This window comes from Acipenser ruthenus, chromosome 20, assembly GCF_902713425.1.
Source record: "Acipenser ruthenus chromosome 20, fAciRut3.2 maternal haplotype, whole genome shotgun sequence".
Classification (NCBI taxonomy): domain Eukaryota; kingdom Metazoa; phylum Chordata; class Actinopteri; order Acipenseriformes; family Acipenseridae; genus Acipenser; species Acipenser ruthenus.
The window spans coordinates 7805358-7830486 of record NC_081208.1 but is presented as its reverse complement, the minus strand read 5'-3'; the positions used below and the strand labels follow the sequence as shown (position 1 = coordinate 7830486).

General features: G+C 39.9%; 1 protein-coding gene across 9 annotated transcripts in view; it reads left to right on the top strand.

Moving 5' to 3' along the window:
• LOC117963733 (basement membrane-specific heparan sulfate proteoglycan core protein-like) overlaps positions 1 to 25129 on the top strand; it is a 207080-nt gene that overhangs the window by 76927 nt on the left and 105024 nt on the right. For all 9 annotated transcript variants that reach the window (XM_058993409.1, XM_058993408.1, XM_058993406.1 and 6 more), the window contains exons 8-29: positions 1674 to 1940; positions 2481 to 2600; positions 2942 to 3073; positions 3830 to 3974; positions 5313 to 5458; positions 6697 to 6843; positions 7449 to 7612; positions 8151 to 8330; positions 8571 to 8767; positions 9508 to 9655; positions 10097 to 10224; positions 10730 to 10816; positions 11236 to 11300; positions 11679 to 11737; positions 12378 to 12518; positions 13198 to 13371; positions 14454 to 14633; positions 15837 to 15955; positions 17135 to 17246; positions 17437 to 17550; positions 18143 to 18270; positions 19293 to 19379. In XM_058993409.1, coding sequence (XP_058849392.1) covers positions 1674 to 1940; positions 2481 to 2600; positions 2942 to 3073; positions 3830 to 3974; positions 5313 to 5458; positions 6697 to 6843; positions 7449 to 7612; positions 8151 to 8330; positions 8571 to 8767; positions 9508 to 9655; positions 10097 to 10224; positions 10730 to 10816; positions 11236 to 11300; positions 11679 to 11737; positions 12378 to 12518; positions 13198 to 13371; positions 14454 to 14633; positions 15837 to 15955; positions 17135 to 17246; positions 17437 to 17550; positions 18143 to 18270; positions 19293 to 19379 — 3040 coding nt within the window. The remainder of the gene's footprint in view (positions 1 to 1673; positions 1941 to 2480; positions 2601 to 2941; positions 3074 to 3829; positions 3975 to 5312; positions 5459 to 6696; positions 6844 to 7448; positions 7613 to 8150; positions 8331 to 8570; positions 8768 to 9507; positions 9656 to 10096; positions 10225 to 10729; positions 10817 to 11235; positions 11301 to 11678; positions 11738 to 12377; positions 12519 to 13197; positions 13372 to 14453; positions 14634 to 15836; positions 15956 to 17134; positions 17247 to 17436; positions 17551 to 18142; positions 18271 to 19292; positions 19380 to 25129) is intronic.

The window sequence follows — 25129 nt, the reverse complement described above, 5'->3', positions numbered from 1 at the left end:
CCGACTGATCCATCTGCATAATCGTTTTCACACTGCAGTGGCTACAGCATGAGAAATTCCAGGAAGAAATAACCCACAAATCAGCAGAATGACTGTAGCTCGCCGTCTACATGAAAATGATTTGCATGCTCGGAGGCCGTTCAGGGGTAACATGTTGACAGCTGAGATGAAATTGCTGTCTTCTGTGGGACAGAGAACATCTGAGGTGGTGACAGAGAGAGTGGTGGAGTGTTTTATTCACAGATGAATGCCGTTTTGCCCTTGATAGACCTGACGGAAAACAACCTGTGGAGACATAGTGGTGAGCGTTATGCTGACTGTTGCGTTGTTCAAGCCAACCGGTGGGGCAGTGGAAGTGTAATGATGTGGGGAGGAATCTCCTTTAACACAAGAACGCCTTTGGTTCAGATTGAGGGCAACCTTACTGCTCAGCGATACATTGATGAAATCCTTGAGGCAACAGTTTTGCCATTCCTGCAAGCCAGTCCGGAAGTGTCGATTTTCCAGCAGGACAATGCAAGACCACACAGTGCTAGGATTACAATGGCACGACTTCAAGAAAACAACAAGGTCTTGCTGTGGCCAGCTTTTCTCCTGATCTGAGTCCAATAGAATATCTGTGGGACCAAATCGCCAGTGCCATCCACAGGAGACAACCGCGACCAGCCAACCTTCACCAGCTGGCTGCAGCTGCACAGGAAGAGTGGCGGAACATCCCACATCAGTCTATCCAGAGGCTGATCAGGTCTATGCGTCAACACTGCCAGGATTGCGTTAATGCTCAGGGTGGTCATACCCAATACGAACTTTGGAATGTTTTCATTTTGACAGTGCATCACATTTCATACTGAACTTATGATTCTTTGATCTGTATTTTTGTTCACATTTTCTGTGAATTTGTTAGATATCTAGGTTAAAAATATTTGATTAAATCCATTAGACCCATTTCTAACATTGCCACATTCTTTTAAAATGATAATGAATATCCAAATGTTCTTTTAATTTTGAAAAAATATTTGAAATAAGTTTGTTCTATATTACTGTAAAAAAAATCTCTGGGGTAAATATACCACAAACAGTCATTTTTGTCAACAAATACTTTTAAAACCATGTTTGATTTATTCAGTTTGTCACAGCACTAATATTATAATGAAATGTAAATCTATTCAGTTTTGTTGTCTAACCAATAAATGCTTTTGAAACTGACTTCAACTGAGTTTAATATGTCTCATACATTGAAAATAAGTGTGACGTTCTTCAGAAAGACCTAAATTATACAAAATAAAAGTTGTTTATGTAGTATGTATTTAAAAATAAGCAAACGGCAAAAAATAACTTTACAACATAACTTGTGGTGTTTTAATATGTTGCTTATGAACCTTCTGGATTATGATTAAAATCAGGTGATTTAAATCATTAAGCAATACTGTACCGTTAACTGTTCCAAACAATGAAAGAATATTGGTAGATATTTTTCATCATGCTAATTTCCAGTATTGGCATCTGTGTTGATTTCTATAGTAGGAATATAATTACCCATCACAGTACAGGCCTGTCATTTTGGCTGCTTGCAAAATACCATCAACTGATGCACATTAAAGCGAGTTTTTATTATCAATTGTTTGATATAATACTGAATTGAAACATTCAGTGATATTATTTTCCACCTGCAGATTTACAGACGCTTGCACCCCCAGTCAAAACCGCACCCCCAGTTATCCCCACGACAACTGTGCGGCCAGTGATCACCCCTCGGCCCCTGCCTCCTCACACCACGCCGAGAAATGGTATCCATGGTCTCCCTGGTCCCGTGAAACCCACCCCCAGCAGGCCCTGTCGAGTGGATGAAGCTGTGTGCCAGAGTGGTCAGTGCATCCTCAGAGACTACCTCTGTGATGGGGAGAGGGACTGTGGAGATGGGAGCGACGAGCTCAACTGTGGTGAGGAAATCGTGTGATATTGATTTGCATAACACTCTTCTTTCTTTCTTTCTTTCTTTCTTTCTTTCTTGTTAAATATCTATTATATTCTGTATACATTTCTATTGTCATGCTTACAAACTTACTAAAGTTGCTTATGAAAAGACTTCAAGTCATGTTGTGTATTAGTTACATACTGTGCACAGAAACCCACAGGAGCAACACTCACTCCCCCCACAATCTTGAGTCTTGAGGAGTATTCTTTAGAATGATTTTTTTGCTGTAAACGTTAGTAGGCATGGGAGAAAATGATAAAGCAGAAACCGAGTCATACAGAACACACATAATAGGGATTCAGGGAAGACATTTAAATATTCGGAAAATACAGATGATATAACAAATCCTATTGTAAGTGTCAGTCCTTAATTGATTATTTTCAATCTGGAAACACATGCACAAAGTTTACATGCCAAACCCAGTCGAGTTTGGAAGAAGTACGATTTGCAGCTCAGATGCTTTGCATGCATGCTTGAGACCTCTCGTCTTTCTTTCCTCTTCCAGGCACTCCATCCCCCTGTGAGCCCAATGAGTTTAAGTGTCGCAATGGCAGGTGTGCCCTGAAGCTGTGGCGATGTGACGGGGACAATGACTGTGGAGACAACTCTGATGAGGAGTACTGCCGTGAGTAGGGGGGGGGGGGTGAGGAATAGAGAAAGCAGGGACGGTTCATTATAGCGGGGTTGAAAATAAGTTTCTCATTGCATAGCATGTTAAGCCATTCCCTTGGTCATCAGTTAACACTGTCAAATGATGGTTTAGGCAAATTGTCATACTTTGTGTGCCTTAAACTTGGCATTTAATGTCTGGAACTTGCATAAAATTATAGTATTTTAAATACATTTTGGTTATGTGTCATGGAAAAGTTTTACCATGAAGCTGATTTTGCTATGGAGATTATTCATTTTGTAATAGCCTAGTCCTGCAAGTCATTTTAAAATGGCTTTTTATTTGTCCTTCGCTAGCCACCAAGGGTCCAGGTGACACTTGCGCCCCAGATCAGTTCATCTGCGTTACCGATCGAGTCTGTATCCCAGCCAGCTACCAATGTGACGAGGAGGCGGACTGCTCAGATAGGTCCGATGAGTATGGATGCAGTAAGTAAACTGACTGACATGTATAAATATACACTGGTGACTGAATTACACGAGTGTGTTTCTGATGGCAGGATCACATGGCTTTTGTGGTATAGAAGTGCTTCACAATGATAATAAAACAAACTCAATACTAGAAACAAATACCACTAAAAGAAAACTACTTACATTACTGGCAATACAACCTAAACAAACCGCAGCTGAGCACACATTACCAAATTAAATGAGTTACATGTTTAGAAGCTCAGAAAGCTGTATTTACTTTCATAGTTTGAGGTGCCATTCAGGAACAGAGAAGCTCTGAAGCCTACTTACTGGGAAGCTTACATTGGTTAATACACTCTCTGTCGAAAGGGCAACAGGGATATAGTGGAAGTGTAGAGAGCCAATTTGTACAAGAATCTAGTGATAAAAGGAGGAATCTTTCCATATTTGACCTATATTACATACATTTCTCATTTAGAGAACTGTTTAAACTATGTTCTTTACCATGTTATTGAGAGTATTAGTCCTATGAAAGACCCTGTATATACGTACATACGCAGGTCATATACACACACTGCCTGGCCAATTTATTAGGACATATCTCCCCGGCTGTACAGTATTTCACATTGCCTTGAATTCGAGATGCAAATTAGGTTGACCGTGTGATCCGTGTGCACTATAAAGTTACTGTAGTTTACTTCATTGTGTGGAAATGGAGTGTGGGAAAGAGCTCTCGTCAGCTTCATTCTTCCTGATATCTCCATCCCTCTCCAGCCCCTCCTCAGGTGACTAGCCCCCCTGAAGAGACCATCACAGCAGTCCGTGGTGAGACGGTGACCTTTTCCTGTTCAGCAGTTGGAGTCCCCACCCCCATTATCACCTGGAGGCTCAACTGGGGGCACATTCCTGCCAGTGCCAGGTAAGATGAAAGCACACAAGACTGGCAAAGCAGACGGGTACCGCGTAGGCTGCCGGAGCAGCTGCCATTTTTGGCATTAATAAATAGCAGGCCTGGGCACTGTGACCTTGGCTCTTACTGTGTTGGTCCATATGAGCTCCCTGCTTACCATGGCTGTCAATCCCATTACTGTGTCGGTCCATGTGAGCTCCTTGCTTACCATGGCTGTCAATCCCATGTTTGTAGGACTTCTCTTGACCATCTGCTCACTGCAGTAGTTCTGTGCTTGCTGGCCAGACCTCAGCTTTCAGAACTAGATGAAGAGAGAAGTAATAAATACATGCACAAAGTACTGTGACATCAGAGCACCGTCTCTTTATAGTTTGACATTTTAGGAAGCATTTTAGGACTGCGTTATTGAAAGAGCTATGAATAACATCCGTGCTAGCTCATAATGACCATTACAGTAACACTGAAATCTATTTTTCAATTACAGTGCAGTAAAAAGTATTACACATTTAAAAGTACTGTGCATTTTATTGAAAATAGTTGTAAGTGAACTTTTAATAAAGTGTACATTGCAAATGAACTGCAGATGAAATCTGCATGTCCCATTCTGATCACGGGCATTTTTCAATCACAAAAGCAAGGCATCCTCAACATCAGTGTATTGAGCAAATCAGAAATGCTGACGACTTGCATCCACAGTTTGCTGTTCATAAGCCTGTGTTATTGCATCCTGAAAGTGTTCGCTGATATGTTGAAATCTCTCCACTTCTGTCTGCAAGGATAATGCAAGTTTTTTGCGCTGCTTCATGGAAATGGCATTGATGCATGAGCACTATGGCAAATTGAAAACTGTCTATGGCAACTCAAAATGCATTACAAGATCAGTACCAAAATACATACAGACGTGCTAATCTGGATACAAGTCAGTACATTTCCCAATATCCTTTACACTCAGCGGTTGAATGAGGGCAATTAGTTTTCAAATATTTCTTCCCCAGGGGGGGTCCAAAATAATAAAACAGGAAATTTGTGTTCTGTGAATTTGTATTATTTGTATTGCTACATTTGGGACCATGTAGAACATTTGTAGTATTAGGAAATGTGTGTAATCAGAGTTTGTTTTAATGAGTATTGGCTGTATTTAGTTGACTTATTTTATGTTACAGTATTGGACAGACCATTGCGATCTCCTCTTCCAGCATAGACTTTGCTTTTGGATATTTGCACATTACTATCGCCCGTAACCTCACCCGTTTCCTGCTTTGCATTAAGAGAACTCTTTGGGCATTATTTCAGTACAAGGTGTTGAGATGTATAGCGCTCAGTGTTCATCTCAATCTCATTCCTCAGAATTACAATGAGCAGTAAGAATGGACAAGGAACTCTGGTGATTCGTGACGTGAAGGATGCTGACCAGGGGGCCTATACGTGTGAGGCTATCAATGCCAAGGGGATGGTGTTTGGGATTCCTGACGGAGTGCTTATGATCGAGCAAGGCAGGTTTAATCACACTTGTTTTACAGAAGTGTTGGGGAGTAACACCCGTGACATGTAATCAGATTACATTTTTTACTAACTTGTAACTAATAGTTCCTTTTTTCAGATTACATTTTATGTGAAAAAATAACATTATTTCAAAAAAAAAAAAAAAAGGACGGCTAATGCATAATATGGAAATCAGAAAGCTTCAAAACGATTTACCTAATAATTACCTATTTATAAGACAGGTTTCAGAAAAGTCAGTATTAGCAATGGCCAAAGTGTATTGCCACACAAGGGCAGTAATATTAAACACCAGAAGCATTCAGCTTGACCGAAGAACCGAAACAATTAAACCTTTGGGTCTGATTTTCAATTTACTGCATTTTTTTTAAAAGGAGGAAAAAAAAACATATAAACGCAGCCTGTATTTATAAAGGGCAGGGTTTTCGTAACTTGAAAGGGTGCTTTTTTAAACAACATTTTTGTTAGAAATTAAGTAATTTACACTTTAGGGTAAAAGGCTTTTTTTGTCTTTTTGAAACTGTGCACTTTCGATTTCACAGGTAAAGTTCACTTTCCATTCATCGTTAAGTCCCCCAGACTTTTAGAAGGCTCACAATTTTAGGTGTTAATGATGTCTGTGTGTTCTACCCAGAAATAAAAAAAAAACGATAACAAGCCAAAGCATCAGTAAATTATTTATTTATCCAAGGTGATTTTTACAGGTGTTACAAGGCAAAATCGATATTTAAATACAGTATAGTTTACAGTAAGTGCAAATTATACTACTAAGAGGCAATAAGTTACAGTAGGATTACAACTATTTATTTCTACAATGACATAGCAGTAATGAAACAGTGCAAGGATAGTGCATCAGCTGAGGATCCAGTGACGTGGTGCTTAGGTCAGGCGACTACAGAACATTTTTTTTTTTTTAATGCCCATTTTGATTAATAAAATTTGCAGTTCATAAAACCTTTGACTGTTTCAGAGATGGTATGTTGGTTTATTCTAACTTTCCAAAGCACTGTCTCACCTAAAAAAATGTGTGTATTTGCACTTTTATTACTGATTTCAACATATACTTTGTATTTGTTTTCACTTTAGTTAGGATTTTGGCTCCCTATTGTCTAAAGCAGAGTGGACCGTTTCCAGTAAGTGCTGTCCATTGTCCACCCCCCCTGTAATAACGTAGCTTCAATGTAAGCTGAGAGTACTCATCGATCCTTGCTGGTGGTTCATTCTCTTCCAGGCCCCTGTCCCGGTGGTCACTTCAGCATCGAGTCCAACTCTCGCTGCGTCTCTTGCTTCTGCTTTGGCATCACCAAGAGTTGCCAGAGCGCCCGTCGCTATAGAAACCAAATCCGGCTGCGCTTCACTGAGGAAGATGACTTTAAAGGTGAGGCCGGCCTGTGGCTCCACAGAGCTTCTTGGCATTAGTCTTCTTCAATATTACATCACATGTTAATTCTTTTATGTCCTGCTTTCTATCATGAAGATGTGCACTTTCTCAGCAGCAGGTGGTTAGCTTGACATTGTCTTGCTCTATCAGTGTATGGCTTAGGAAGTGATGCTAACATTAAAGAGCCGTCCTTCTCAAATGATGTTTTGTGATTTTATTAATGCTGTTTTACAGAAAGCACATGCTTTGTCAGCTGATAACATAATATTATCATGGGCTTGCAAGCTGTAAATCTCAGTCCTGGCAGTCGAGCATACAGTACCTTTGTGAGGAATTACGTGGTTGTTTTGTGATATTGTTGACTACGGTTCACTTAGACTTTTAGATATGGTTGTGCTGTGCTGAAATATCTAAATGACCTGAATAATCAAGACAGCAATCAATCGAATATTCACGTCTACAGTGTCTTTAGCTGTGAGAGTCCACACAGTCAGCTGAAACATGTGCAAGCAGTCTATCTCAGGCTAATTATAGGGCATAATTTACCTTTGTAAGAACCCACCTGGAACATTGTTGACTTGTGTGTTTCTTTGTATTTTCAGGGGTCAATATTTCTCTGCCCTCTAAGCCTGTGAGCCCACCCCTGACCAGCTCTCAAATCCTTATCAACCCAGAGATGGAGGAGTTCCAGTTGTTAGACCTGTCCAGGCGTTTCCTTAATCTTGAGTCCTTCTGGACTCTGCCTAACCAGTTCCTGGGAAACAAGGTAAGTGTAGACTAGCTGTCTGTGTGGCTCCAAGAGTTCTACCTGCCACAAGGCCCGTTGCTATGGTGCTGGAATTGACTGCTGGGTCTGTTGTTGGCGCCTGTGTTCCGGTGGGCCGGTACCCAACAGCCTTAGCATAAAAAACACCACTCGTTAATGCTGAAATGTGATCAGCATTTAGACTTAACTTAACCCTCACGTTGCCACTGTCTGTTATCTGGATAAATGAGAACTTCAGTCCCCAGTGTCAATGTTAGTCTCCCCAGCACTTTTCATTAAGACTAGAAATGAGCATTTTTTTTAACAGTGTCTCACCTTGTTAAAGCACGGCTAAGTCATGCCAGCGTGGTTCATGTTGGAAATCATTGCTGGGCCTTGCCTGCTGGGTTCAAAGGATTGGTAATATTCACACATTCTTTCCAGTGAAAAGTGTTCTTGAAAACTGACTTCAGAGCAGGAGTCACTGTGTGGGATACAGCAGGTTTGTGTAGTACATCTGATTATAAAATAAGCCCTGTGGTATCGTGTTGTTGTACAGATCGACTCGTACGGTGGGACTCTGAAATACAAGGTGCGTTACACACTGGCCAGGGGGCAGACGGAACCAGAGGACAGGCCGGATGTGGTGATAGTGGGCAACGGGCAGAAGCTTATCTACCGTAGGAGGAAACCCACCCCACCCAACGTGGTGAACCAGCAGGAGATCCAGTTCACTGAGGTAAGACTGACCATCATTTCATCGCCTCTGCTTCTACAGAGGAAACTTTGACTGTATACTTTTAATGCATAGTGAGTGAACAGTGAAGTTAAAAAATAAGCATGACACACTGTATTTTCTTATTTCTATAGTAAGTGAAATATCACAAAAAAACAGACATTCCCATGGAAACCATAAACTGCAATGAACCACTTTAATGGATTTCAATGTCCACGGAATAAACATAAATGTGCTTCTCAGGAAAACTGGGAGCACAAATCCGGAGCCCCTGTATCCCGTGGGGACCTCATGATGACGCTGGTGAACCTCGAAGGCATTAACATCCGCACTGTGTATGACAACAAGATGGTGAGCGTGGGCCTGAGCGACATCGTCATGGATACCACCACAGTGGAGTACACCAACCAGGGCCTGGCCCTGTCTGTGGAGGAGTGCAGGTAATGAGTATTGCTCTGGTGCTACTGGTTAAAGTCCATTTGTTTACTTGGAACGGCTATGTAAAATCAATAAAGCCGTCTACATGATACTGATGTTTAGTGTCTTGCATGTTTAATATCCTATTATACATGGTCATTGTCATGCTCTGTTGTGTCTGCTTAGTACCAGACTTACTATCTAATGTCTTTTTTCTGCTTTTCTAAAGACATTTATGAAGTTAGGTGGTTTGTGCAGCTGTAATTTCTGTCCCTTCTGGAAATTATTTGAGAGATTTTGCAATAAAGAACTCTGTTGCCACTGTTGCAGAGGGGGCAGAATTACAGTTACTCACGGCTAATTCAGCTTTTTTCAGAAGCGGATAATGGACATTGAAGCTGACTACATCTTATTTGGTACCATAACTTGCTTCCAGAGTAAAAGCCTGTTAAAGTGAAATTAGCATTTTTTGTGAAAGTCAGATTTGACAAAGTAACGCTTCGACAAAACTAGCAACAAAAATTAAATTAAAATTCTTCTGTGTTTTTGAATAGATAATGTTTTATTGCAACATTTCACTGTAAACACCCTCACAAATCTGGTAGTAGCTTATTATTTACCTACAATATAATGAAATGATGCAGTTCCTAGACAATGTATGGGTATTTCCAAGTCTGAGGGAATTGCCAGATATTCCTTCAACTGCAATGTTAATTTTGTATACCTAGTCATGCTCATGGTCTTTCTTTCTGTCTCTTTTCAGATGCCCCCCTGGTTACACGGGCCTGTCTTGTGAGAGCTGTGCTGCAGATTTTGAGCGTGTTTCAGGCGGTGCTTTCCTGGGCTCCTGCTCAGGCTGCAACTGTAACGGACACGCCAGCACCTGTGACCCAGTTGGTGGACGCTGCCTGGTAAGACTGGCACAACATCTAAGCCAATCACTGTGCAAGTGCAGGGAATAAACAACCAATGACAATGCCAGTGCAGGGAGTAAACAACCAATCGCAATTAACAGATTTTAGGATGTTTAAGTGCAGAAAGTCAAATCCAAACAAATATAATGTTATGTAATGTTCTATTAGGAACATGTTATGGTAGGTTTTACCCTCTATAAAAAAATAACAAGAAAGAGTTGACGTCAAAACCTTTTTTTTTTTTACTAAGTCACTGAAATTCAGAAATTGTATGCACGGCAACCATTCGCACTGTTTAACTGGTCACTTATTGATTTATTTTGAATTCTCAGTAAATCGGATTCTAATACAGGAGAAGCCTATACACTTATCATTTGTCTAACCACCGATACGACTCGGCTGGCCGTCTTGATGCTAAATGTGTTTTCTTTCTTTCAGAGCTGCCAGCATAACACAGAGGGCCCTCAGTGTGATAAGTGTCGGCCAGGCTTCTTTGGAGACCCTACGAGAGGCCATCCGGACGACTGCAAGCCCTGCCCCTGTCCGTACACTGAAACAACACGCCGGTGAGTACAGGCAAACCCTCTTTCCATTGAGAAAACACTGTATAGAACAGGCAAACCCTCTTTCCATTGAGAAAACACTGTATAGAACAGGCAAACCCTCTTTCCATTGAGAAAACACTGTATAGAACAGGCAAACCCTCTTTCCATTGAGAAAACACTGTGTAGAACAGAAGTCAAACCCTCTTTCCACTGAGAAAACACTGTATAGAACAGGACACACCAAACCCATTTGGTCTCTACATAGGATTAAAAAAAAAAAACTGTAAACAATATATAGCACATGTATTATTAAATTCCAAGAATTCATCTCCTAATATTGCAGCGCTCACAGGTTTTTGTGGGCTGCACATTTTGCCCCCTAGGTTAGCTCAGGTTTCTCTCCTCTGGAATAGACAGTAGTTCATTGTGACTTTCAGTGGGAAAGCTGAAACTTTCATTTGACTTTCTTTGTTGAATTTGTATTCGCAATGAAGAAACGTGCTTTAATCTGCTTTTCATTTTGAAGGTTTTCTGCAACTTGTTTCCTGGATACTGATGGACTAGCAACTTGCGATGCCTGTTACCCAGGCTACACTGGGCGTCGCTGTGAAAAGTGAGTTCTGTACACCATGAAAAAGCAGGTCTGAAATCACTGTGGACACTTGCTTTTCACTTTTATTGGGGAGTATGATTAGAGAGCAGTGCCCCTAGATGGGCACGTGTGTGTGTGTTTCCATCTTTTAATGAAAAGGAACAATGTCGTCATGCTTGCGCGTAGAATTAGGATGTGAATTGCTATGTTATCAAAGTGTTAATTATTGGATTGCTTTTCTAGATAACTGTTCAATTAGACTAGGTGTGGCTTTAGTTGACATTGCCTACCATGGGCATTTCAAGGTATTTTATACTTCTCATTTTGTTTGCAGATAGACGTACAGTATGTTTTACTGGAACTATTAAATATTGCTTGACATGCGGGGAGGGACGACTACTCTGGAGAAAATGGAAAACTTACCCATTTTTCTCCAATAGGTGTGCTGCTGGTTATGATGGCAACCCACTGCAACCAGGAGGCAAATGTATTCCTTCAAATAGCAGTGAGTATTTCTAAATGATCTGTTACTTCAAATAGCAGTGAGTATTTCTAAATGATCTATTCCTTCAAATACTCAGTCATATGTTCTGAGGTTAAACGTACTAGATTCAAGTAGACACACGTTTCAGCTAATTATCTAAACTTTGTGACTAGTCGATTTAGCTTGTTGACCAATTACTAGTGAAACACGACTACTGTATTTCCAAAATTGGATCACAAAAATACTATCAATTTACCCTGGTTAACCATGGTAACAGACTACAGGTACTGTTTTTTCATTTTATGGTTGGTATCCAAAATGTGATCAGTTTGTGGCACTCTTAACATTGTAGTTTTTAATCATTTGTTGTGTTTTTTTTTTTTTTTTTTTTTTTTTAAGTTTCCAAGTGTGATAACAGGGGTACTGTGTCACCAACAAGCAGACACTGTCTCTGTAAGGTATGTGTTATCAAGCAGATTGTTCTTGTAAACGGTTGTAGTAGCACTGATTGTTAGTAGGGGAGCAGTTGGAAGTACAAAGGAGTAAGCTATCTGTGATTTAGTTGTTACTTTATATCTTACATATTATCCACTTGACTGTACAATGATAGATTGTGTCCGTCTCATAACTACCCTGCAGTATATTGATGCTGTCTGTCAATTCTCAATGTTAAAAACAAAGAAGAAAAACAAACATCTAAATGGTGTATGCGACTACAGTAGTCATGTTTACCGATCTGTAGTGTGTGTGTGTGTGTGTGTGTGTACATTACCAAGCCAAAAAGCACATCACAGAATAAATGTGTACACAAAAATCAAAAACATGCTTAAAATATCAAATATTTTTACACTTTTTACTGACCAAAAAATATATTTTTAGTCGTATGTGGTGAACAAGTCTCAATGCGTTCATTTTTATAACTGTATGAAACAAATACAATACCGGTATATGTTTTTGCATACCTAATTATAATTTAATTACTAAGAAAAGGTCTATCAAAAATGTTTTTTTATTTTAATGCATGTGCAAGTTTAGCAGCGACGTAGTGAAAGACTTCACGCCAGGCCTAGTTACAGCATCTCTGTTCCTCATTACCAGCCCAATGTTGTCGGTACCCTGTGTGACGAATGCAAGACTGGCTTCTTCCATCTGAAGCAGGATAACCCTGACGGATGCCTCCAGTGTTTCTGTATGGGAGTCACCAAGCAGTGTGCCAGTTCCTCCTGGAACAGAGAGCAGGTTTGTCAGGGTGTGGGGGGGATCCAGGGCAGGCATGTGATCCAAGCAGTACTAAGCAAGCTTTTCAGATGCACCTCTTATTAGCACTAGCAGTATTGGCACTTGATCTCATTAGCTTTAGCTTCTTTGGTTGTGTTTTATACTTCACTGTGGAATAAGCAGATATTTCAAATAACAACTTTTATAGATGCAAAGCTGTTGCTGCTTCTTTCTGGTATCTAATCACTTTCACATGTTGAAGTCCAAACTTGGGCCTCTGTGCATCCAAATCACATGACTTGCAGGATGCAGTAGTTTCAGCTATAGCTTTGTATTTTTGAAATATTTGCAAATGAATAATCCAAAGATTCTTGGCACAAAAAGGGAAACTGATTTTAAATTCCTCGTCGATGATGGACTGCTCATTATATAACTTAAAGTGGTTTGTTTCCTAAATCCTGATATCTCCAACTGGATTTGGGAATTAAAACATTTGAGGTTACATACGTCACACATTTTAGGGTACTGCATATATCTGGAGAAGCACTTATCCAGAATTGGCTTGTACATTCTGCAGCACAAGTTTATTCAGTGTGTTGGAATCAGGGAATATACAGATGTTGCTGCCTGTGTGTGTATATGTACCTATGTTTCATTTACATTTGAATATAGTTACTAAGATAGTCGTTGTGTTCCCAAGGTGCGTGCCGCTGACAACGGGCAGGAGTTCACCCTGTCCAACTCGGCTAACACCAGGACCATCAGCGAAGGCATCATTCTCCAAAGCTCTTCAGAGCTGACTTTCAGATCCTTCTCAGAACACCCCACTGATGTGTACTACTGGGTCCTCCCAGAACGCTTCAGAGGAGACAAGGTAACCCACTCTGACAAACCTGTATAGGCAAGAATTAAGAATGTCTGCCTAGTTAGTCTGTGTCTTTCAAAACCACAATGGATTACCAGCAAACGCTGGTCCATTTCAGACTGCCTCCAGTAAGGCAGATTGAATCACCACTGGTCCATTTCAGACTGCCTCAGTAAAGCAGATTTAATCTGGTCCATTTCAGACTGCCTCAGTAAGGCTGAGTGAATCACCACTGGTCCATTTCAGACTGCCTCAGTAAGGCAGAGTGACTCACCACTGGTCCATTTCAGACTGCCTCAGTAAGGCAGAGTGACTCACCACTGGTCCATTTCAGACTGCCCAGTAAGGAAGAGTGAATCACCACTGGTCCATTTCAGACTGCCCAGTAAGGCAGAGTGAATCACCAGTGGTCCATTTCAGACTGCCTCAGTAAGGCAGATTGAATCACCACTGGTCCATTTCAGACTGCCTCAGTAAGGTAGATTGAATCACCACAGGTCTATTTTCAGACTGCCTCAGTAAGGCAGATTGAATCACCACTGGCCTGCGTGGGTGGTTGTTTGGTTGTACAATTTACTTCGTGGCATTCTGCGTGGAGAAACACACTGAAAAAATGTCAAAGTGGATTTGATCTCTTTTAATTTAATTGTTCAAAACCAAGAAGCATACACAAACTCAGTTTCAATTAAAGTAGGTAGCAGGGAACATGGTAACTTTTTTTTTTTTTTTTAATTTAAGTACCCAACAATTTTCCAACTTGATTTAAATCGGAGTCGGTATTATTAAAGTTTTGGTATAAATAAAAAAGTAAATTAATAAAATGTAACTTTGAAATTGTACAATAGTGTTATTATTTCAAACTATCCCAAGTCATCTTTAAATTTCAAGACAAGTAACAATGTTAATGTAATATAGCACTAAGGCAGCGCAGGTCCAAAGCAATAGACTGAAGGTTGTAATGAAAAACATGCAGAAATGTTGATTGATTCAGTTAATCTAAATCTAAGGTTGCCTTATAAAGAGGGTACACTGTATGATGTTATTAAAGACACTATTCTAATTGACCTCAATCTTTGTTTTCCCATCTCTAGGTTACTTCTTATGGAGGGGAGCTCCAGTACACTGTGCTGTATAACCCCAGGCCTGGCTCCCCCACAGTCCAGGGCAAGCCTGACGTCACCCTGCAAGGAAACGGCATCTTCCTGGAACACTTCTCTGACATCACCCCCATTCCCAGGGTCCCAACCACCATCACTGTGCCCTTCAGAGAGGTCAGTTACAGAGGGGTTTGCTCGTTGCACAGGGAAGCAGTCTTTATCTCCTCGTAACCTGAGGCTAGATGTACGTGATGGGAAATCGGTGTGTGAAATCGACAGCGTTAATCGGACCTTCCGTAGAGATTACCTAGTAACCGTTCATTTATTTTAGTTTTTCAGTGTGAATGTTACGTTTTCATATTGTTCAGGTGTCTTAAAAATTCAATTTTACTGTAAGTAATATCAATTGTGGTCTTGATTTTTTCATCCATATAAAGCACTCAATTTAGGAAATACTAAAGGAACACTCAGTGACAGACGTTTGGCTTTAAGTCTTTCTCTCCCTGATTTTGTAAACATTGAGGTGTTTTTGTTGGCCAGGGTGTCCTTGGCTCACCGCGCACCAGCGACCCCTGTAGTCTGTCCGGGCGCCTGCGGGCTTAAAGATAAAAGGCTTTATTTTTAAAATTAGCGCATATAGCACAACTACAAAAAATAAAAAAATATATAATAAAATAAACGTTTCAAAAGAAACTAGTGTGTAAACATCTGTAAACGGGTATTTTCTCTGTTTATTTGTTGTATTTATTTATAACTTGCACTTCTCAAACACTTGTAAGTCGCTTTGGATAAAGGTATCGGCTAAATAATAATAATAATAATAATAATAATAATAATAATAATAATAATAATAACAGGCCATGTAACGCGAATGCTTTGAGCGAAACGTACTTCACAAACAACACCCTGAATAACTGAATAACAATCCACACGGATATAACGTAAAAAAGAAAATATAACTAAATTCCTGTTATGTATAGGATGCGTGGTGCTTTCAAAATAACACAATCCAATAAGATGTACTTTGACTCTGCATAAAGACACACTGCCGTTTCATACTGGGCACAGACATCAGAACTTTTATTACTGTTTACCTACCTGGCGTGTGTACACCGAGTGCAGCTTTGCAGCACTGTGATCGAAATGTTTGTGCCAAAGCTTTGTGGCTAGTTCGAAAATGAAATATCTCCTCCTGATAGTTTCATCTTGGAGTTATTGTTGTACAAATCCAGTCAGGGCAAATATCTGTCTGAAGGCCGGGCGTAAGGCGTTGCTCGCAAATAAAACAAATTAATATCTGAATATTTCTCGAAAAAAGATTCTGGGACATTGTCTCATCTAAGGGCCTTCATTTTAATACTGCCTCCTTCTGTTCAGTCTGCGTGGCGACGTGCCGACGGCCAGCCCAGTACCCGTGAGCATCTCCTAATGGCTCTGGCAGACACCAGCCTCTTCATGATCAGGGCCACGTATGCTGACCGAATGACCGAATCCAGGTAAGCAATGAAGGGGGGTTCTGTATGTTGTAAAAGTGGACTTATCTCATTTTCAATATTTCAAACATTTCTGTGACGTCACCCTTTGATCTGTTGATTGATTCACTTTACAAAACTTCTAACTAAAAGTGTCTGTGTGGCTTTGAAGAAAAGGGGAGTGCAGGGTAAATATATTGTTGATTTTCAAATCCACAGGAAACTGTTGATTTGTCAATGAAACCACAGTCAGAACAATTCAACAGAACAGTAAATACCATTTAATTACGCAACAATCATTTCAACAATTACTTAATTACAGCATTAGACATTTCAAATATACACATTTCATAACAGCATTTCTTTCATTTTAACAGTTGTTCAAATAAGTACTTCTCGAAAACCGATCGCTGGCAATGATATTTCGGTCTTCGATCAATAACTTTACTCTCCGTTCCTGGTTCACATTCCTTTGTTTTTTGCATTTTTATGTTTCTAATGCCACTTACTGTTCTACATCTAAAACATAGTGCTCACTCCTATCTTCTCTTAAAACAAACACTTTTGTCTGTGTAAGTGGGATCTCAAACTCTGAGGATCTCATAACAACATTCTCACAATATAAGAGACAAACGGTCTTCTATGATTCTCAGTCACACTTTGATTACTGAGGTCATCCAATAAAAACTGTTTTGTGGCAACATTTGTTTTAGCCTCCCCAAAGCTAAATGATAGCAATTTCATTTATAGTTATTAAAAGATCTATAGTTGAATAACTTTTTTGTATTTAACCAGATCTAACTACATTAATTCACATCCAACAACAGACTGATCATGCAAATTACAGTTTTTCTGAATTACGCCACAGGTTTAATATAAGGAAAGTTATTACCCGTTTTAAATTCATTATTTTCTATACACTGTACCTGTTACATAAACAGAATACTACCAACGTAGATGGAGTGCTGTGGTTATTTCACTCATGAGGATGGCCGTAAACAGCTAACTTGCTGTGTTTAGGGGCTTGTTGGTTATTTTGCAATGCTTATTGCTGGAATAACTACAGTACCCCATTTAACATTCATGGCGTATTCTCATATCTATTTTACTTTGCCAATCACCTTCCTTTGCGCCGCTGGTGATGTTTTGTTTTTGTCTATTTGTTAATTATTTTACACTGACCCCCCTCTCTTTGCATTGCAGTATCTCAAATATCCATATGGACATTGCCGTGCCCTACCCCACTGGGCAGGAGAGAGCAGCAGAGGTGGAGGATTGTGCCTGCCCGCCTGGCTACCGTGGACCCTCCTGCCAGGTAGAGACTTGTTGACTCCCAACTCTCATGGTTGTGCTACTGGCACCAAAGCCTTTGGGTTTGAAACTACAGAGGACTGGTGTTTGCCATATCCAGTACTGCGACTGTTTGCTGTTCAAGGAGCCAAAAGCAATTGCTTGGAAACTATGGCAGCTGAAGGGTGTAATGGTATAACTCTTCCCTCTTGAAGGACTGTGACGTTGGGTACGTGCGCACAGGAAGTGGTCTCTATCTGGGTACTTGCGAGAGGTGTAACTGTAACGGACATTCCAGCGAGTGTGACTTGGAGACTGGAGAGTGCCAGGTAGGTGGCATTGTATTGATGGCTTTAAATCACATGTGGACAAGAATGGGTGTTGTCTTGTGGTATTTAATAGTTTTATATAAATGTTTTTTTTTATATAAAAAAAAAAAGATTAGGGCTGAAAAAATGTTAGCTACAAAAAGCTACATAGCTGTCCCTAAAAGTCCTTACGTTTATTTCCATGTGTGTTTGTTTCTAGTTTTATAACTTTAAAATGTGTTTTATTATAGTAATTAATAGTAAAAAGCTTTGTAAATTGCCCCCATATCTTAAATAACAGTATTGTATCTATATTTGTGCCTATTAAATGCAAGTCTTAAGTCTCAGAAAATGTACATTGAATATAGTTTCAAATAGGTATTCCAGCCCTAGTGGCAACATGCTGAAGATCTGTAATTTAAAACAACTGTAAGCTTACTCTAACACCAAATACAGGGGTAGGGAGATTTGTCAAGCACTTTCAGAACAAGGTTGGTCAGACACCAAATATACTGTGTATCTGTCAAACCAGCAGAAGGCCGACATTAACAATGTCCAGTGAATAAACAAGAGAAATAACCTTGTTGCCCCTGCTTTTAATGTGGTTTGTCAGCAATGTCAACACAACACAGCTGGGCCTCACTGTGAGATCTGCAAACCTGGTTTCTATGGCGACCCCAAAGATGGATCCCCAGAGGCCTGCAGGCCTTGTCCATGTCCTGGGACCTCCCCCTCAACACAGTGAGTGTGTCATAAATAATAATTCATCTTGCCATTTATTGCTACTGTTAGTTTTTTTCTTACACTTTAATTGAGCAAAAGCTCAATCACAGTGTCTTGTCTATTACGTCTGCCTGGTGCACTGGTATAGTTTTTAAAATAAAAAGGTTGAAAAGTCTTGCAGCCTGAGAAGACTTTTGGTGATAATGTTTATTTGAACAATAACACTGTTTTGAGGAAGAACAAATACTGTGGAATGACTCTAAAGCTAAGGGAACATGAAGCCACTTTTGTGGCTTGGAACTTCGTTTCAGGCCACTTCATGGCACACCAGGGGAGACTTGGGATTTGATACAGCAAAGTTGCCTCAAACTAGGTCTCCTAGAACCAGGTTTCAAGTCACTGTTCCTCAAAGGGTTGCTTTGTGTTCCCTCAATAAAATGAATTTGTCCATTTGAATAAAAAAATGCAATAAAAATTGATAATTTGCTAAATCTCTCGGAGGTCCAGCAGGTATTTGCTGGTTGTTTTGTTGGACCAATATAAATGTAAAGTATATGAGTCATATTGTAAACCCTTTTATAATGGCAGCACCATTAAGGTGTTGGGTGTTAAAAATATAAATCTCTTGATGTAAAATAAATGTATTCCAGCTAAAGATGGTTTAGCTATTCTAGTTAGGCTATTCTGTAAGGGTATCGCTGGCCCCTGTTTTGTTGTGCAGAAGATATTCTTTTAGGTAGGCTTTTCAAATTCAGAGGTGTTTCTTGGTTTGTGTGATGTAGGTCACATGGTATGATTGCACTTAACCCACTGGTCAGAACTACATAACAGAACATGATTATGGATGTGAAATCAACTGCAACCTTATGTTTAAGATTAGCAAACAGGCAAATAACCAAAATATCTTCAGCACAAGAAAAGGGGATCAGAGAGAATGCTTCTGGTGCAACCGAGGCAAGATGTGTTGCTCAGAGACGATTAAATGAATGACGAATGTCAAACCCTACAAAACCTTCTTCTGACTATCTTCAATTTGGCAGGTTCTCTTTGACCTGCTTTTTGGATACAGATGGCCAGCCAACCTGTGACAACTGCCCAGCCAGCTATGCTGGTCGACGCTGCGAAAGGTAAAGAAAACCCCATGTTTCTTACACTGAGCTTTCATGTTGCACTGGCTTTAGTTCAGAAATTCTTCAATAAGAATTTACCTGGGGAAGTTTCACTGATTTCCAGGATCCCTCAGACGAGTGGAACTTCGGGTTATGAAACTGAAAAGCATGTTTTTGATTTTTTTCCTTTGCTCTCAAACCGATTCCCTGGTTAAATAACCTGGTATGGGAGAAGCTCAAACAAGACACCGTGCCACCCATTCCAAATGAATAAACCATTGCATTCGAGCAACAGCTTTAACCAGCGGTGGTTACCTTAACAAATCAAGGTTATTGGTGGGGAATTGTTTTTAACACCTTCACTGTAGTTGCTAATACAAGCACTGCCTTCAGAGGCAAGGGATTCCTTCCTTGCTTTTGCCTCTGAAATTAAATTACTACAAGTACCTGCATGAGAAAATATACCAACAATAAAAGCCATATAGATATGTCATTTTTAAAAATGTTTAGGCATACTACTGTGTGGTTAAATAACTAGTAGTGTATTTTACCAAACATATAATACGATAATATGCACAGTAGATTAGTACAACACCACCCCCTTTATTAGTGTTAGAAAGAAAAATAAATGCATTTGAACTTTCACTCACCAATCGATTGCAGGCCACCAACACCTGTTCAGATTGAAAGTCTATTGTTAAAGTGTTTCAAATCGAATTAAAATCCTGAGAGAATTGGACCTTGTCTGTATGACAGGGCCCATATCTTCTGGCCCTCTCGTGTGTTTTATATTGCTAAACTGAAATACTTAACATGACTGGCTTCAAGTTTGTGTTTTTACAAAGGATACAAATAGACAAAACAACAGATAGACAGACGTATACAGGAAAACCAAATGGATGATTGGGTTAACACAGTGGTGCCAGAAGGACTGCAGAAAATATGGAGACCCAAAGTCTACATTTTTTTTTGGCTTAATGACATCATGAGATCACAACCATAAATTCAAAAATATAAAATAGTTACCATGCCACCAAAAAACTAGAAATGCCTCCCAAAGCTTTGATTTTCCAAACAGTATTTTAGGAGCCTGGCTTGATGGAGGGAACACTTTTGTCCAATTGTTTTGGAAGCCGTGAAGATTACTGTTACTGTTTTGGGATCTCATCCACAGTTTGATCATAGCTAAGCATGCATTATTTTACAAGAACTACAGAAATTATAATCGAATCATACCAAACGCTTGTCAGAATAGGCCTGGCTAGAGTTACACTCCCCAAAAAAGTGTCTTTATACTGCTAGATGCACTCATATTGCATGCTTACTTACGTTAAAGGCCCTTTTCTTTTGGGGTTTTTATTTCATATAACATTTATTAAAAAATGGGAGGAAAAACAGTTTTTTGTAATTCGGTGAATATCGATGAAAGTGTACAGAATATGCAGGTGTTTTTAGTCTATAACACAACAGTAAAACTCATTTCTTATTTAGTAATGCATCCACTTAACATTACATTTATAGTTTGGATCCGTTATCTTGTGCTTGAGTGAATCAAATTGCGCCAAAAATGTAATTATAACTTCTAATAAACCCTTGGATTATTTAGGGAAAATCCGAAATTAAAGGGCCTTACTTAAATTGTGGTTCGGGTGAAAAAAAAAATTCCAGCTGGACAAAATGGCCACTTTCTGTCCCTAGGGGGACACATTAAAAAATGGTGGTTAAGGTGGTTGCCTGTTTTGTAGGGTATGGATAGCAAAGTTTATTTAAATTGTCAGAAAACACAATCCAGTACCTGAAAAAGAGAAATGAAAACACTCTAAACTGTGTCTCAGATTCTGCTACTGTTACCAGATAGAGCTATGAAGATTGAGTAGTAATTCAAGTTGCTGGCAAGTCTGACTAGATAATTAATGTGATTCAGTACTGTGTAATCCTATGAGACCTGAAATAACTGGCAGCCCTTGTGGTTGAAGCTATGCTCAAAATCCTTGAAGGCCTCTCACGTTGTGGCATAAGCAAGCCTGCAGAGGTGTCTCAGCATTCCCTGTAGACCTCTGGGTGTATCTGTTCTGTTGTAACACAGCATTGTGCTTCATACTGCTAAACCCTGGATCAGAGATGAGGATTATTGTACATGCCTCAGTGTAAGGCATTCCAAAACGACAATGTTCCAGTTCCTGAATTTCATTTCAGCGCTGGTAGCTATAAGCTGTCTCACCTAATGGCATGAGAGATTTACTGTAGAAACATACATTAGATGTAGGTATAGGTTAGGTATTTATTTATTTTTGCTGTGCTGTGACAGAACTAATATCTTGGTTGAGTCATCCGAGCAAGTGTTTATTTGAAGTCTCTTGAAATAAAGTGGATTTAACAGTAGGTATCACTGTTCGTGTTGTTGTTTTGTAAGATTAGACAGAACATGGTGGTTACATGTTCCCACCTAGTACCAATGCTTCTCTGTAAGTACGCTTACCTATGGCTTGAGATATTAGGCCTGCTTTTTAATATGCCGTAGTGGAAAGAACAACAACAATGTAGATACAAAAAAGTCATTCCTTTATAATGCGTGTTTAATGTTGTTTTTATTCTGGTTATTTTATGAACATTCAGCTGCAAGCTGGGAGAAACTATTTACATCATGTAGTGTAATGATAAAGCACACCAACTAGTGATATGCTTTGAATAGTATTCTTTTCAGACGGTTGAGTGACAACTTTTTCTAGTCTTCAGTTGGGTTTATAAGTAGGGAACTTGAGTTCTTGTCTTCGGTGTCATTTCAGCATCCCTTAATGCTTTAGCTAGTTGAGTGGGCTTAGGCACAAGTTAGGCACAAGCTGGTATACTTATTATTTCTCTTACCAGGCTTTTTATATGTTTCACTTTCTCTGCTTCTGCTTTGATGCTAACAGAAACGCCCTTTAATCTAATGGCTATTAGTTGCTGGTTCAAACCTCTGCTGGGTTAAATGGTCAGTATTTGTCCCACTAATCAAAGCTATGAAAATCATATTTTGGTGCTTAAAATAGATATTGTTCTACTATCTATTGAATCTTTGTACTGGTACATCTACAGGAAAGTGCAAAGATGAAGCTCGTCTAACATGGGAATCAGTATCACACTAACCATCTTCCTACCAGACTATTGACCTTACATTTCCATGTTATTATGAAATATCTATTGTGATGTTTCCCTGACCAATGATGTTTTAATTCTTTAAATAAAAAGACATGTGGATATCTGCCCAGAGTTGCTGCGGATTGGAAAGCTGGATGACCTCATCCCTGTGAACTGTAGTGAAGCGGTTTACAATTACAGCGAGGAGAAACAGATTTTAGAAGACCTCAGTGGTGACGGTAGCTTTGATGAAACCTATGTGGTGATAAATAACACCGCTTTTCCTGTGGATGCCAGTGGTACTGAAATAGAGAGTACCACAATACAGAGTGCGATTCCAGAACTGAGAATTACTACGACGGTGGCAGTCCCTACTACAGCCTCCAACATTCCCCTGCTCGACCTTCCTACGCCCAAAACAAGGCGACGAGACTTCCAGTCTCTGATTAGAGCCTCATTGAACAGTTTTAATAGGAGGATGACTATGCTGGAGGACAATGGTATTGAGATGAAGGATAACCTAAAGGCAGTGAAGATCAAACAGGACTATTTAAGCTCTCAGTTGAAGACCCTGACCGAGATGCTTTCCCCTTCTAAGAAACAAGACAAGATTGCGGAGCTCCAGAAGAGTCACGCAGATTTAGATGCAAGGCTCTCCAAATTGGAGTCCAAGTTTGAAATTCTGATCGATGGGTTCACTGTGCTAGCAGAGGAAATCAGTGACCTAAAAAGAGCAAGGTCATCCAGAAGAAACGACTGGTCACATATCTCTGCACGTCCTTTTATTTCATCTGTGCCCGTTACCACACCTAGTACAACAAAACCCATTATGAAAACTCCAAAGTTGACGACACAACCACATAAAAGACTTACTGTAACAAAGGTGCAAATTACTCTTTCTAGAATAACTACGGTAGCCCCACTCAGACCACTTAGGACTACTACCAAGGCAGCTACCATTCTGCCTCCCAAAAAGTTACACAATAACTATAAGCCAAACATCACTGCAAAACCAAAGTCGGAACAGCAGATTGTACCACCAACAACTAAAGCCAAGACAGTTACCAAAGTGCCTCAAAAGTTGTCAACCACCAGGCCAAAATCTCCACCCAAGCCTTTAGTCACACAAAGAAGAATTCATAATATTTCAAAAAAGACTGTAAAACCAACAGTAGCAATGAAGCCTATTACTAAAAAAAGACAAGTAATAAAAACAACTTTGGTTGTGACCAAACCTCCGGTTTTAAAGAAACCCTTTACTAAAGCCTCGAGACAGAGGAGTGCTTGGTCCAGAGAAACTGGAGAAGACTACAGCACGGTGCGACCACTGCCGTCACCACCTGTCAAGAGAAAGGTGAAGCATGGATTACCAACTACTGGCACTGTCAAGACAACAATCTCCAAGAACCGTCTCAACTCGAATGGCAACGGGCACACAGGCAAACGCCCGAGTACTAAAAAGAAAAAGCAGCCCAAGCAGAATGCAAATGCGGTTGATCTTCTCAAATTGCTTCAAGGATTACAATCGCCCAAGAAAAGACAACAAAAGCAGCCTTCCCTTCATATTCTTCTTGGAAGGCTTGCCATTCCTGTAAAAATTATCCCAGATTATTGAGTTATTTTGAAAAATTAACACTTAGTTCATGAATTTGTGTTTTCAGTTGAACTTCCATGTTTTATACACAAAGTAGCTTGGAAAAGGCATCATGATAATGTTGCGTGTGTGTGTGTGTTATCCTACTGATGAATGTTTCAGGTGCTGTATTAATAGACTTGGCAGCCAATTCATACATTTGCCATCATATATCTAAAAAGCAAGATACTATAAGATGTTGAAAGAGGTTAAACCTACTAAGATTCAGGGATACCGTGTCCCTATTTACAAGGATTGGGTAATTGAAGCCAAGGGGCTATTTGGTGAGTCCCAAGTTGTATTGAGGTTATCGGAATTCATGCATGACATCAGTGGTAACATTATTATTATTATTATTATTTATTTCTTAGCAGACGCCCTTATCCAGGGCGACTTACAATTGTTACAAGATATCACATTATTTTTTACATACAATTACCCATTTATACAGTTGGGTTTTTACTGGAGCAATCAAGGTAAAGTACCTTGCTCAAGGGTACAGCAGCAGTGTCCCCCAGCTGGGATTGAACCCACAACCCTCCGGTCAAGAGTCCAGAGCCCTAACCACTACTCCACACAGAGCAGACAGCACCTCTGGTCATCTCAGCGACGGAACCTCCTGCAGCACAGCGTTCCCCAACATTCCGAGGCATTAGTTGAGCTCTTGCTTAAAGGGACAAGTCTCCCCCACCCCTCCCCCCATGGAGTCACCACTTTCTGCAGGACCCGATTTGGCGTCTAGGTCACTTATCCAAGTACCAACCGCAAGACTTGAAACTTGCCTTGCAACCGGTCCTGGATTTCAGAACGTTCCTTGTTTTAATATATTATTATTAAAATACCAGGTGCCAGGAGTTTACACCATCCAGCCCCTGGTAAATGTGTTCTGAACTGAACGCACTTATCACTGCATCCCACCTGTAGGTTGACTAATGCATCTTTTAATGGAGGAACAATGCCTCTTTAATGGAGGAACAATTTATTTAACGTCAAACCTTGGCTCCTGATCATTTGA